We start from the raw sequence: 13,487 nt of genomic DNA, 5'->3' as shown, positions 1-13,487 counted from the left end.
AACTCTCCTAAAGCCCGCACCATTTGCATGGTGATGGTCCTCCACCTAGGGATGCTGCACATAATTTTTTTAGTTAATGATCAAGGTCATAGTCTATGTATATATACTCTTCTACACCACTGGACTAAACCTGACATGATGATGGTCATGACTAAACCTGACATGATGATGGTCATGACTAAACCTGACATGATGATGGTCATGACTAAACCTGACATGATGATGGTCATGACTAAACCTGACATGATGATGGTCATGACTAAACCTGACATAATGATGGTCATGACTAAACCTGACATGATGATGGTCATGACTAAACCTGACATAATGATGGTCATGACTAAACCTGACATGATGATGGTCATGACTAAACCTGACATGATGATGGTCATGACTAAACCTGACATGATGATGGTCATGACTAAACCTGACATGATGATGGTCATGACTAAACCTGACATGATGATGGTCATGACTAAACCTGACATAATGATGGTCATGACTAAACCTGACATAATGATGGTCATGACTAAACCTGACATGATGATGGTCATGACTAAACCTGACATGATGATGGTCATGACTAAACCTGACATGATGATGGTCATGACTAAACCTGACATGATGATGGTCATGACTAAACCTGACATGATGATGGTCATGACTAAACCTGACATGATGATGGTCATGACTAAACCTGACATGATGATGGTCATGACTAAACCTGACATAATGATGGTCATGACTAAACCTGACATAATGATGGTCTCCAACCTTGGGATGATGCACACCATTTTTCAAGGTCAAGGTCAAAGGTTAAGGTCATATTTGGTCTGGCTCTTTATAAACTCCCCCACCTAGAAATGGTGCACACCAAGTTGGGGTCCGCCACCATACCAGGGACTGGCCAACTTCTTTGCGAATTTGAATCAGATCAAACTCCTCCACCCACATCCCTTCAACCAATCTTCATAATTCATAATTCATAGTTACATTTCAGCCACTTCAGGAAGTAGTTAAAATTTTTTAAACACCTTAAGCAATAGTCGCTCTTGCAACGTCCACTCACTGCAAGGGTGACTCAAATCGGGTACCCGACCGTACAGTAAAGTCTAACACGAAGCACGGGTATGTCTGCTAGTGTGGTTACATTTTTATATATCAGTGTGTCGTCATTTCTTTTAAACATAGCAGAAATACAACAACTTTCCTCCCACCATCTAAAACATTCAATGTGCAAGCAAGCAAGATTATCAGAGTTTTAGTATTTATATAGATTTAATGAAGTCTCCTTATTTTATTGCAGAATAATCAACAAGTATTTTATCGGTAAAAGAAATTTCTTTGAAAACAATGAAGAAGACAATTCTGGTTGGAAGATATTACACGTGGAATATTCATAGTGTGAGTTATGAAGTGGTTGGCTCTGGGGAAATGGAAAGAGTGTCTGTGTGTCTCTAGAGGAAAAACCATAGCAACAAACGGAATGACTTGGCTGGCTGTCCATAATTTCAAATGCTGATTCAGACTCGAAGAAAGTCAATGAAGCGAGAGAGAGGGGAGAGGAGGGAGCGGGAGGGAGAGGGGGAGAGAGATGCTAGAAATAAAAGGCATAAAAGTTAGAGATGGGAAGAAATAATGAGAAAGAGTGAGTGGTTATAGAAGAAAGGAAACTTAATAGGAAAGAGTGTGTGTATGTGTGTTAGAGAGAGAGAGAGAGAGAGAGAGAGAGAGAGAGAGAGAGAGAGAGAGAGAGAGAGATAGATATTGGGTTGGTGCAAAAATAATGTCGTTTTTTATCAGATATATATACGTCAAAAAACGACCTTATTTTTGCACCAACCTTTTAGAGAGAAAGAAACAGAAAGTCGAAATGGATGAGATATACAGAGAGAATTTGTGAGTGAAAGAAATATAATAGATAAAAGAAGCATACGTGCGAAGAAAGAGCTGCAGTAAAAGAAAGGGAAAAAGAAATGACCTATCGATGAAAGAGAAGAAGAAGAAGAAGAAGAAGAAGAAGAAGAAGAAGAAAAAGAAGAAGAAGAACCATACAGTATAAGAGAAAGGGGAGAGAGGAAGATAGAAAATATGTTGATGAAAGAAAGAAGAAGAAGAAAAGGATAAGAGGAGAAAAGAATAAAAAAAGAAGATAATAAAGCGAGAAGAAGAACAAGAAAAGAAAATGGAGAAGCCATAGAGTCTAGGGGAGGGAGGAGGAAGGGAGAGAGAAAATTCGTTGGCGAAAGAAGAAGAAGAAGAAGAAGAAGAAGCCACAGAATCTAATAGAGAGATGAAGGAAAAGGAAATAGAAAATCTGTTGATGAGTGAACAAATTACAGTCTTTGAGAGAAAAAGAGAAAGTTATTGATGAAAAAAAAAAGAAAGAAGAAAAAAAGAAATCGTGAAATATAATGAACTAAAGAACACAGGTGTTTAATGGAAGAATTAAATAAAGAAACAATGAACGTGCGGATGTTGTTTCACATCCCCAAGGAAGATGTCAGCACCTAAAATCATATTTTTGTCATTTTTTATTTAAATATATGTTTGACAAAACACTTGAGAAATACACACAGTCAAAATGCTACGTAATATGATTCGGTTTTATGCCAAATTTAAAAACGAGGAAAGAAAAAAAAATGCACTTTTACTAAGCAGATTCTCCATGGCGTTGCCCGGGTATCACAGATGTTGACATACGTATAAGAACTTGGTAAAGGTATAGACCCTTCATTCCCCTACGTTTGTTGGTAAAATATCACAAAATAAAACTGATTGACTAGTTTCGTTTAGATTAACAAAACCGGTCAATCTCTCGTATATTTCAATTTTTTTTTCCTGTGTTTAATTATTTTTCCATTCTGTCTTTCACACATTCTGTCTCTACAACATTTCATTTTGAGATACTGTGTGTTTTTCTCTTCAAACACACAACTACCACTTCTGTAAAATGAAGCAAATCCAACGTTTGGGTCTTGATTCAAGTCCCGGCATTCTTGATTGCAACCTTGAACTTAGGAAGGTGAATTAATGAGTCGTCATCATCATTGTCAAATAAAATTATAGCATTAATTAAATTAACTACAAAATGAAGCGAATTCAACTTTGATTCAAATCCCGGCATTCAAATATAAACATGAGTTTAAAATAACGCAAAAATTGTTAACGAAATAAATAATAAAAAAATATGAAAATCAAAACATTTATTGAATAAAAAAATGTATCAAAATGTAATTTTAACGTATTAATATAATTTCTTTTCAATGAGTAATTTTTAATGTATCAAAGCATACTTTTAGTTTGTCAATGTAGCAAAATAGAATTAAAAAAACATGAAACATTTATAGAGGTTTAAGAATTAAGATTGTATAAACATATCAAATTTTAAAAACATGAAACGTTTATAGAGGTTTAAGAATAATTTGCTGTTGTTTTTTTACAGAAAGATAGTTTTATTTTCACAGTAAGATTGTATAAACATATCAAAATATAACGTTTCTTTGTCAATGTAGTAAAATATAATTTTTATATAGAAGGTTTTATTTATAAAAATTTATAGAAATTTTTTAATAATATTGTTTTTTTTTTGTTTGTTTTTCAATGAGTGGTTTTCATTAAAAATCTTTTTTGCACAGTCACAAGAGTTCCCTTATTCGCTAAAAAACACATTTCAAGGGATTGTCTTTGCACGAACTTTTAGAAAGGTACGAGTTATCAAACCCTGTTCGGCTGACACACGCCCTCTATTGGCCGTTCTTGAAACTAAAATACACACATTCGCCTCATTTTACTGTCATGTAGCAGTGCCCAAGTTTTACCACATTTGAAGAATATTGAATGAAGAAACATTTTCTGCTTAAATTTTTATCGTCCAGCCTCTGAAATTTTTGTAAGGGATGGGCGGGTGTATTTGAAATATTGCTCATGTGATAATTCTTATCGACTATGTATCAGTTTATCGATATGTAAATGTGATTATCGTTCATTATTTAACGTTTTTTGTTGCTTTTTTAAATGACCGAGTTTGTTGTTACTGCTCTCCCTTGCCCTCCCGTATGTAAAAAGTTGACTTTCCTTAATACAAAAGTAAAACTCAATATGGCTACTCATCTGTCTTACGCTTGCAGAAACACGTTGTTATCGTTTACTTTAAAAAGTGGATAAACATTGGGATGAATCTAATTTTGGTGTGTAGGGTGTAATAGTTGATTGTTTGAAAGGAATCATTATTATTATTGCTGGTTCAGGAGGAGCGTTCACACAGGTTATCAAAGATCTAATTGAATACTGCCAGTTGTGTTCCCTAGAAGCTGAGTGACAACGAGTCTCCCTAGATTTTCCAGTACTCTCCACCTCTTTCGATACCATTTGCAAATAAATTAGCATTATCACAACAGCTGCTTGCCATTGATTTCTTGTTGGCAGTGGCCATTGGTCTTTACTGTAATTTGAGTGGCAATAAGCCATTATTATTATTATTATTATTACTATTATTATTATTATTATTATTATTGTCAATTGTATGTCTGTATTACATGTTGGGATGCCTTGTGCAACTAGCGAGATCCCAAAGTGCAACAGCAGTCGCTAGAGTCCAACACCCTTACCTTTGAGCCAGGACATCTTACTAGTAGCAGAGGGAATACATCGTATATAAATGTTCTTGTTGTTAAAATGTTTTTGCCAGATTGGAAATATAATGTATTCAAATATATTTTTTCCTATGAATGCTAATAATCGTAAGATATAATCTTAAAGTGATCTAAATCAAAAATTAAAAAAAGTGTACAGATATCAACATGAATTGAATGGGAAACAACAGTTGTATTTTCTATCAAACGAAGAGTCATGCAGTGTATATTTTCGTAAAACGTGTAGACTACACATGTCGTTCTCGTTGGTGGGCGATCAAGTCAAAATGAATGCCACAGGAGACTTTGTTGAGTTTTCAAAGGTTTTATTTGCATAGAAAATTCACACACGGAACGAGAGGTAGATATAACAAATTAAGTATTTATTTATTATTTTACTAACTACTCTTAAGAATGGGCTAAGATAGACAGTCTCGAGGCAACATTCGACTTAGATTCAGCTTCCACCTCACTTGCGTATCCCGTTTGCTTAACTTCCAACGAGAAAAAAAACCAACCTTTTTTTGTTGATTTTCACTTGAACACATGGCGCCATCTCATGTCGTATCGTTTGACACCTGCATTTCTAGGGCGTTTAACCTGTTGACCTTGCCCTGTCACCCGTTTCTGTTAAACTCTGAAAACTGTATTTTACATAACTGAGTTATCCTGGCATGCACTAGGTGTAAACCTTGCCAAATTCACATTAGCTAACTTAATCGCTACTTACTGGAATAGGGTCACAAATATGTAACACAACGATGATGCAAACCATCTCATAATAAAATCATCCGATGTCTGAAATTGCATAAAGACCGACTGAGACGTAAACAACATGGAAAAATATAATGAAATCATTTGATTTCATCCTAATCGAAAAAAAACCCCTGGGACTCGATTCTCAGCGACACTCTCCGCTCTAACCAGGTTCCGTCCGGTTCTCGAGAACTCAACGGCTCGACTGTCCCAAACATCTCAACTCCCGGCCTTATATAATCTCATTTATGCAAATTAATGCGCATCGGAACCTGCTGATTCGTCGCCTTCTCGTCTTCCATCGTTCGGGTTTCGAGTTCGCACATGCAGCCCACCTCCGTGACTGCAGTCACGTTCAATTTTCACTACAGTCACAAATTAAATTGGGAACTGATTGTCCAACAAGTTACCTGGAGATGCTGTACAAAATTTTTGAATATTTCTGATTTGAGTTGGGATGACGTTCAGTTTTGATTATTTAGGGTGGAATTATCTTTACGGTAACTTCAAAGATAAAATTTGGGTGGGAGTGGGTGTGTTCGGTCCTGCGAGTGTGAAACTCATTCATAATAATTATTCCTACTGATGAGACAGTCACTAAAGTCCCCCCACATATCGTTATCATTCAACGCAGATAAAATGAAGACTGTTGGGAGCTCATTAATTAAAGTTGGTGGACAAGTTAGGTCAAGAATGAAGTTTAGTTGTGCCTACTAAGATTATATTGCCGATAAAATTATGAATTTTTATTAAAGATTTTATGACATTTTATTGAAAGGTACCCTCTACGACGTTCAGATCATAAACTCTAAAATGTTATGGTATTGCCAACTCACTCCGCATACATTGGGTTCATTGAAAGATCTGAGAGTTGTCAATGAGATTAATTAAAATTAGGTGACACAGATGGAAGGACGCGGTAGGGAATATTAAATGAAAGTTATAATTAAAAGAAAGTTAAGAGGAACCTTACAAAGAATAACATTTAGTCATATCTAAACCAAGTGCTACCAAATTAGGCTGTCTGAAGATATCGACTTCCTGACTTAAATGCAACAAACGTTGCTGTTATTTTTTCTCTCGCTTTGCAAAACTCAATCATGTTCTGCAACGCCCCAAAACAACATTTTTTCTATATAAGATAAACAAACCAATAAATAAATATTTGTGTTGTATTTAGCAGATGACTCCGGGAAGAGAGGCATTCGATGGGTTGCACACATGCTAATTGATTCCATTTAAGAAATGCGAGTCTTTCCACCATTTCCTATTATAAAGCAGAATTTGACCAAAAATATCTGAGAAGATATCGGTCAAAATATCGAGAAAATATACAATGGGAAATATAAAACATGTCAGGATGAAAGAATGTTTATATAAATCGACACAACAGAAAGCAGTCACAAATTGTTGATGATAGAACGAGGACAAGCTGACAATCTTTTCTACAGTTCCAAAACATCCACACTACACTCCTGCCACGCGCCTTCACTGATGTCAATACCTGTCTTATCAAAACGAAAAGATCGTCATTGGGAATAAACAAAATATTTCATAAACCAGCTGTGTTGTGTTTTATTTGCTGCCAGGTATATATATCGTAGCAGTGACAAAAGTCGATTTAGAAATGATATATATATAGACTGAACGACCGGCCACAACGAATATATAACATTTGAAGTTAAAAACAAGTTGAAACATAAAAATTTCTTTTTTTTTTACCAAAATTACCAGATTCAACATTAAATAACCAGAGAAGGGTTGATATGCCGTAAAACGATCAAGTCATATCTAAAAGTTTTATTTTCTGATCTCAAATTTGAGTTAAATGTATGAACACTTGCTGGTCATATTTAAACAGGGTGTATCATGAAGCAACTGGAGAAAACAGCAGACACAACGATTTGTCGCGTTCTAGCAATTAATTAGTACATTGCATCGAGTACATTACTCAGCCAGAGTAAAACATATTGTCTATTTATCATATTCCTTATACTAAGACGTTTATCTTTAGATGTGTGCAAGAGGAGAGGTTGCTAGTGACGTAGCGAGAGGAGAAGATGTCTCATAGCCACTGATTTAGACAGCATGACAGCCTCTTATACAGTTAATTGTAGTTCATTTCACTGACTTGATGACCTTTGCTCTTCCACGTTATAAAGTGTCCAGTTTTTATCACTCGCGTCACAATTTGTTTGAAACTAGAAACCTTAATTATGTTTAAGTAGGGAATGACACAGTGTTAGTTTTATTCTCTTTTGTGAGGCCATAACTAAGATAAGCAAGCAACTTCTGTGATTGTTCTTGTGTATGCTGGCTATTTCTGGCATCGTTTAACATTGATTATTCTTTAATGATCTCAAGATCTGATCATAATCAACGTTAATAGTCTGGGGAAATACAATAAGTGTATGTTAGATTAGAAATCGATGTGCGAGACGAACGAATATAATAAGCTGTACCTTTTCTATATTTTTTCGTTCAACTTACATATATTCGGCGTACATATGTTCGGCTTACATATGTTCGGCTTACATATGTTCGGCTTACATATGTTCGGCTTACATATACAGTGGCGCCAAAAAGAAAGTCCGCACTTGTCATTTTTTCAAAAACTGTAAATTTAAACTAAATTGAATGTAACTGTTTAAACAACTTGTACCTCATTTGATTCGCCTTTTATTCCTCTATAATTTTACCTGTTTATATTTGAATTTTAATTGAAGTCTCCTAGTGTCCACGTCAATTAAAAAAATTAATTTCAAATCGAGAAGGCAAAAAGAAACTCCGCAGCAACAAACGGTCTTACAACAAGTTTAAAATATCCACCTTTTAAGCAACAAGGAATCTCTAATAGTAATTGTCGTTCCACTGGATATTAGTGAGGGGATAATTCCAATATTTTCCCGATTCCGATACAATTACCGATTCCGTACTAAATTGCCAATTCCAATTCTTTATAAATCTCTAAATAGTAAACTATAGAGTTGTTATTTATTTTTGATTACCGTGAAAAAAATTGTGCAAATATTTTCTCAGACATAAAATTACACTTGTGAGAGATTATCTATAGATTTTAGTTTTAGTGTTAATTTAAAATCAATAAATATTTATTATTTTAGCATTTCTACCAGTAGTGGAAGATTTTGCTTTAAACAACATTTATACTCCTAAAAATTTGATTTTTTCTTTTCTTTTTTTATTTATTGTGTATTGATATTCATATTAAAAACCCTTTGTTCTACAGGGTGACCCCCCAAAAATGGGCCCCAAATCTAATTAGGTCTCGTTTCTTAGTGTTTTGTTCGAATGAAATGAAACTTTGGTCATAACTAGCTTATTATATTCAAAACATCACATCAAAACACTAGGGTCTTTGACCTTTTTTCTCCGTTCTACAGCATATGTTCTAGATGGCCTCCATTTTGCTCCGTGTATTTCTTGAGGCGCAGCACAAAGTTGTCCATGACGTTCTTACATACCGAATTGTTAATGGCTCTCATCTCTTCCCTGATGGCTTCCTTGAGTTCCGTGATGGTTCTGGGTTTCACTGCGTAGACTCTGTCCTTAAGATAGCCCCAAAGAAAAAAATATGGTGGGGCTTAGGTCTGGGCTATGGAGTGCCCACTCAAAATCAGTCTTGAGTGATCACTCGGCCTCCGAAGTTCTCTCTCAGCCAATCTCGGGACAGGTTTGAGGTGTGAGAACTTGCTCCGTCCTGCTGGAACCAGAACTTGCTCATGAGCGACGGGTGGATAGTCTGTAGCTTCTTCTTGAAGGTTTTGAGGACCTCCACATACCGTTCCTTGGTGACTGTCATTGCTGCGCCAGATTCTTCGATGAAGATTGGTCCGATGATGCCTCTAGCCGAGATTGCAGCCCACACCGTGCACTTAAGAGAGTGCAGGGGCTTGATGGCTACTTCATTGGGTCTGGAGGACCCCCAGAAGACATTTGTCTTGGAGTTTGTCTTTCCGTCAAGATGGAAGTGGGCTTCATCTGAGGTCCAAAGGAGGTTAAGGAAAATTGGTGTCTCCTCTAGCATCTTGACTGCCATAGCTCTCCTCAGCTTCTTGTCTGAATCTTTAAGGGTCTGCAGCGTTGGTATTCTGTATGGGTAAGCCCTGATATAGTTCACCAGCACTCTCTTGTAAGTCTCACGGGACATACCGAGGGACTGACTTCGCTTACACAAAGAGCATTTCGAACTCTGCTGGAGAGACTTTCTCACTCTTTCGACCAGCTCGGCTGTTCGCTTCTTGGGACTTCAAAGATTCCCGAGTGGCTTGGACGGTTCTCTCTTTAAACGAAGAATGTGGCTAAGGCAGTGCTGATGAAACCTCTCGAGTTTTTCCACATGTGACCAGTACAGAGGCATAGAGTAGGGATGGCAATACACGTGTTTGATATACTGACATTTTAGTTGTCGAAGTTAGATCACAATCAGACCAGACTATCTTGTAACTTTCCAGATGCGGCTGATGCCTTCTGGATTCTCTGTCTTATTTCTACATCAGGTATATCACCCAGCTTCACTCCATTATCAATGGGGAATTCTTCCGATAGCCGACCATTGAAGTTAACACAACCTTTCATACTATGATGAAGTTACTTAAACGTTTTCTGTAAAAGCAGGTGTACAGCCAAATTTTTCCAGAATGATAACACCCACACACACACATATAATTATTTACTATAATAATCATTAAATACCTACAGACACTAGTGTTTCATCCTTTTGGGAATCACGAGTGCAAGTTGTCACGATTACAACCGATCGATAGATTCGAACCCGGTAACAGAAGAAGCCATCTCTGGTTTCATTAGCAAGGACCTAACCCATTCGGCCACCATTAACCACAAGAAATACTGTTGAAATTAAAACATTTATTTTTTTAAATGTTTTTTTTTTAACATCTGTCAGAGTGATCTAATCATTATATGATGATCTGCGCATAAGAGCTAAATTGGCAGACTTTTATTTCAACTGAAAGTGTTCAACGATAAGAAACGAGTCTCTTAAAAGGGCTGACATAATTATTTACTATAATAATTATTAAATACTTACAGACACTAGTGTTTCACACACACACACACACATATATATATATATATATATATCGTACAACTTGTGAGAGATCTTTTACATTTCAGGACTTCTGCCGATTTAGTGTGGTTGGTCATTCAAAGAGCCCGTGAAGACAACGATTGGTCTGTTTTTGACCAAGGTTTTCATGTACTTGTTAGTGCTTTTTGCTGCAATTGCGCATCCTTTACATGAGTGAACCATATCTGCTACGTTTTTGGTCATGTTTGGACAATAAACGTAACAGCACATGAAGCTTTTAGTTCATTTTTTTCGGATATCCCATATCTGTTGTTATATAAAAGGACATTGTCGCAAAGTGAAAAAAAAAAAAACTTCTGCACATTAGGATCTTTATTATAGATTTTATTCTTTGTGGTCTGCATAAAGTTATTTTTCAGAGCCTCCGTTTTTACGTATGTAAGCATGACGGAGAGCTCTCTTATAATATCCGCGATCATAGTCTGTATTTTGCAATTAGTTCTTAATGTTACAATGTTAATGTTGAATCCTTGAATACTTCGGTGTTCTTCAGAACAAATTGCAATAACCCATCTGCATGACCGATATTTTTAGAAGACAAGTACTCAACTTTAGGATTAATAAGCGTACTCTTCTTTTCGTTTGACCATTGTTTTGCATTTATCATCGAGGACGAATGCTAAAATGCAAATGGTCTTAATTGTTTGCCCTTTTTCTTTTCCGTTCTCTTTGCCACTTCCTAGAGCTACCAGCCTTTGACATGAAGGTGTTGAAACAAAGAATTTTCAACCAATGGAAATATTGGCAAACCTCAAAAGTAACACCTATACGCGAATGTAGTAACCCATTATAATTTTCTAAAAGTCTAAAAAAAGAGTCGTTTGATGAATAGAAATTGAAGAGTTCTTCATGAACACCAACGACACCTGTCACGATTCTTTGCAAACGCCCATCCAGACGACTGGGAAAATAGACGTTTAAATCGCGTTAAGCGCGATGTTCGATCTCCAGTAAACACATGTCACACAACACACGCAGATTGTATGTGTGTGTATATATATATATATAAGTATAAATTCGTATTCCTGTCTGTTTGTTTGTTTGTTTACAATTTGATTAATATATACATAAGGTCCATTATTTTATTATTTCATTCATTCCTATATATAGTATGATTCTTGCAAAATATACCATTAAAAGGTGACCTCGTTTGCATATCACATTAAGGAAAATCGATTTTATTAAATAACGGTATGTTAGTTATTGTTTATAGTGAGAGAATTGTTTTAAGTGTTCTATTTAAGTTTGTTATTTAAATTTGATTTATATTGATAACATATTTTATTTAATTTATTTTTACCGACATCTATTTATTTATAAACCGATTTGAGTTATTTCCCATGGGAACCATCTTTTTTTTTTTTGATTTTGTTTTCTTTTTCGGCGGATAATCAAACTAAAAATAATTCGCACAAACTTTCAAGCATTATTTTTGGAATTGGTTTAAATAAAATAATTTCCAACGTGGTTTCGCAATTACTGTTGTGGTCCAGTGGATTTTTATTTTAAAATAAACAAACAATCCAATTCAACTACGAACAAGACAAAAAAAAACTTCCATTTACATTTTTTACCACTTTTTTTCTTCGCATTTTTTTGACATCGTAGATGCTATTTTTTCTTTCTTTTAATAACACATTAAGTCATAACTCATCATTTTTATAACATAAAAAAACATGTATTTCAGTTCACACAAATTCTACTTAGGTATTTTTGAAACTGAATTATTTACAGTTTGTTTTCGTTGCAACAGGCTGTAAAGACAAATCTTTCTAGACTGACGCAGCATTAAAGAAATTCGCTTAAACTGGTATATAGTCATAAGAAAGGTGCCCAATATCCTAAGAATAACTTCTCTTCGTATTTCTTCTGCGAAATATCTGGTTGGGAGTTTGTCACGTATTCTTGGGAGCGATTATATTTTCGTGTTTTTATCCGTTCTTTTATTTTTGAAATTTTTGTTGAGGTAACGATGGAGTTGATATATAATAATGAAAAACTGTTCAATATCCTTAGTATAGCAGGTGTGCCCAAACCGAACATCATGTCGACTTTGGCAATGCTGAGTATCCATGCTAGCACACACACACACACACACATATATAATTGTTTTCATAGATTCTTTTTTTACACAGTGGTCACCACTTATCAAGGCCCGGAAGCCACTCAGGGATAAGGGTTATTGCAAGTACATTACGTTAATGTGGAGATTTGATGAAGTGTTTACTTAAGGGGGAGGTTCATTAGGAATTTGTTAACGTTGGACTTAAACACATCCAAGTTGTAGTCAGATGGGAAGCAAGCAGACGGAACAGAGTTCCACAGGCGTGCAGTTCTGAGAAAGAAGCTTTGTTCATGGAATCCACGTTTTGATTTAGGCACAGATAAAGAGTGGGGGAAATTTTTCACGGTGGATTCAGCTAGACGGGTGTTTTTCGTGAAAGATTGGCAAGGGGGGGACCAGAGATTGGAGTTCAGACGAGCACCTGCCATGGAAATAACGATAAAACAAGGATAGGCTCGCAACGTCTCTTCTGTGGGAGAGAGGTTGCAGGGTAGAGAAAAGGGCATCCCTCACTAAGCCACGGAGTCTATTTTGTACTCTGTCAAGGCAGGGTAAGCTGTTTTTAGCAGCTCCTGCCCAGATATGGCAGCAGTATTCCATCCTTGGACGTGCTTGACTTTTATATAGGTAGAGAAGTGCATCAGTAGTGAGATATCTTCTGGAGCGGTAGAAGGATCCCACCATCTTTCCAGCGACCTTGGCAACAGACTTGATGTACATATTCCATTTCAGATCAGGAGTAAAGGTCAAACCCAGAAGCTTGTCAAAACACCGGGCCTCACCCAGACGAGAGCCATCCATCACAATTGATGCCAGATGGGGATCAGAGCGTTGATGATGTAAGGATAGGAGTTTGGTTTTAGATGCATTAAAGGTAACCAGCCATGTCCTCCCCCACTGAACC

General features: G+C 36.1%; 1 protein-coding gene and 1 long non-coding RNA gene across 3 annotated transcripts in view; both read right to left on the bottom strand.

The window, feature by feature from the left end:
• The window catches only part of LOC145246628 (uncharacterized), a 588,880-nt gene that overhangs the window by 441,370 nt on the left and 134,023 nt on the right, over positions 1–13,487 (bottom strand). The gene's annotated exons all lie outside the window — the stretch shown is intronic.
• LOC145246627 (uncharacterized) lies at positions 8,573–12,192 on the bottom strand. The gene is made up of 2 exons (XM_080108300.1): positions 11,586–12,192; positions 8,573–9,854 (listed from the first exon to the last, which is right to left on the bottom strand). Exon 2 carries the CDS (start codon positions 9,556–9,558, stop codon positions 9,025–9,027), a length of 534 nt encoding a protein of 177 aa, XP_079964426.1. The 5' UTR covers positions 9,559–9,854; positions 11,586–12,192; the 3' UTR covers positions 8,573–9,024.

This window comes from Euprymna scolopes, chromosome 24 (genome assembly GCF_053919585.1).
Source record: "Euprymna scolopes isolate OS-2025 chromosome 24, ASM5391958v1, whole genome shotgun sequence".
In the NCBI taxonomy this organism is placed as follows: domain Eukaryota; kingdom Metazoa; phylum Mollusca; class Cephalopoda; order Sepiida; family Sepiolidae; genus Euprymna; species Euprymna scolopes.
Note: the sequence above shows the minus strand (reverse complement) of the source record. Positions and strands in the feature narration are given on the sequence as shown.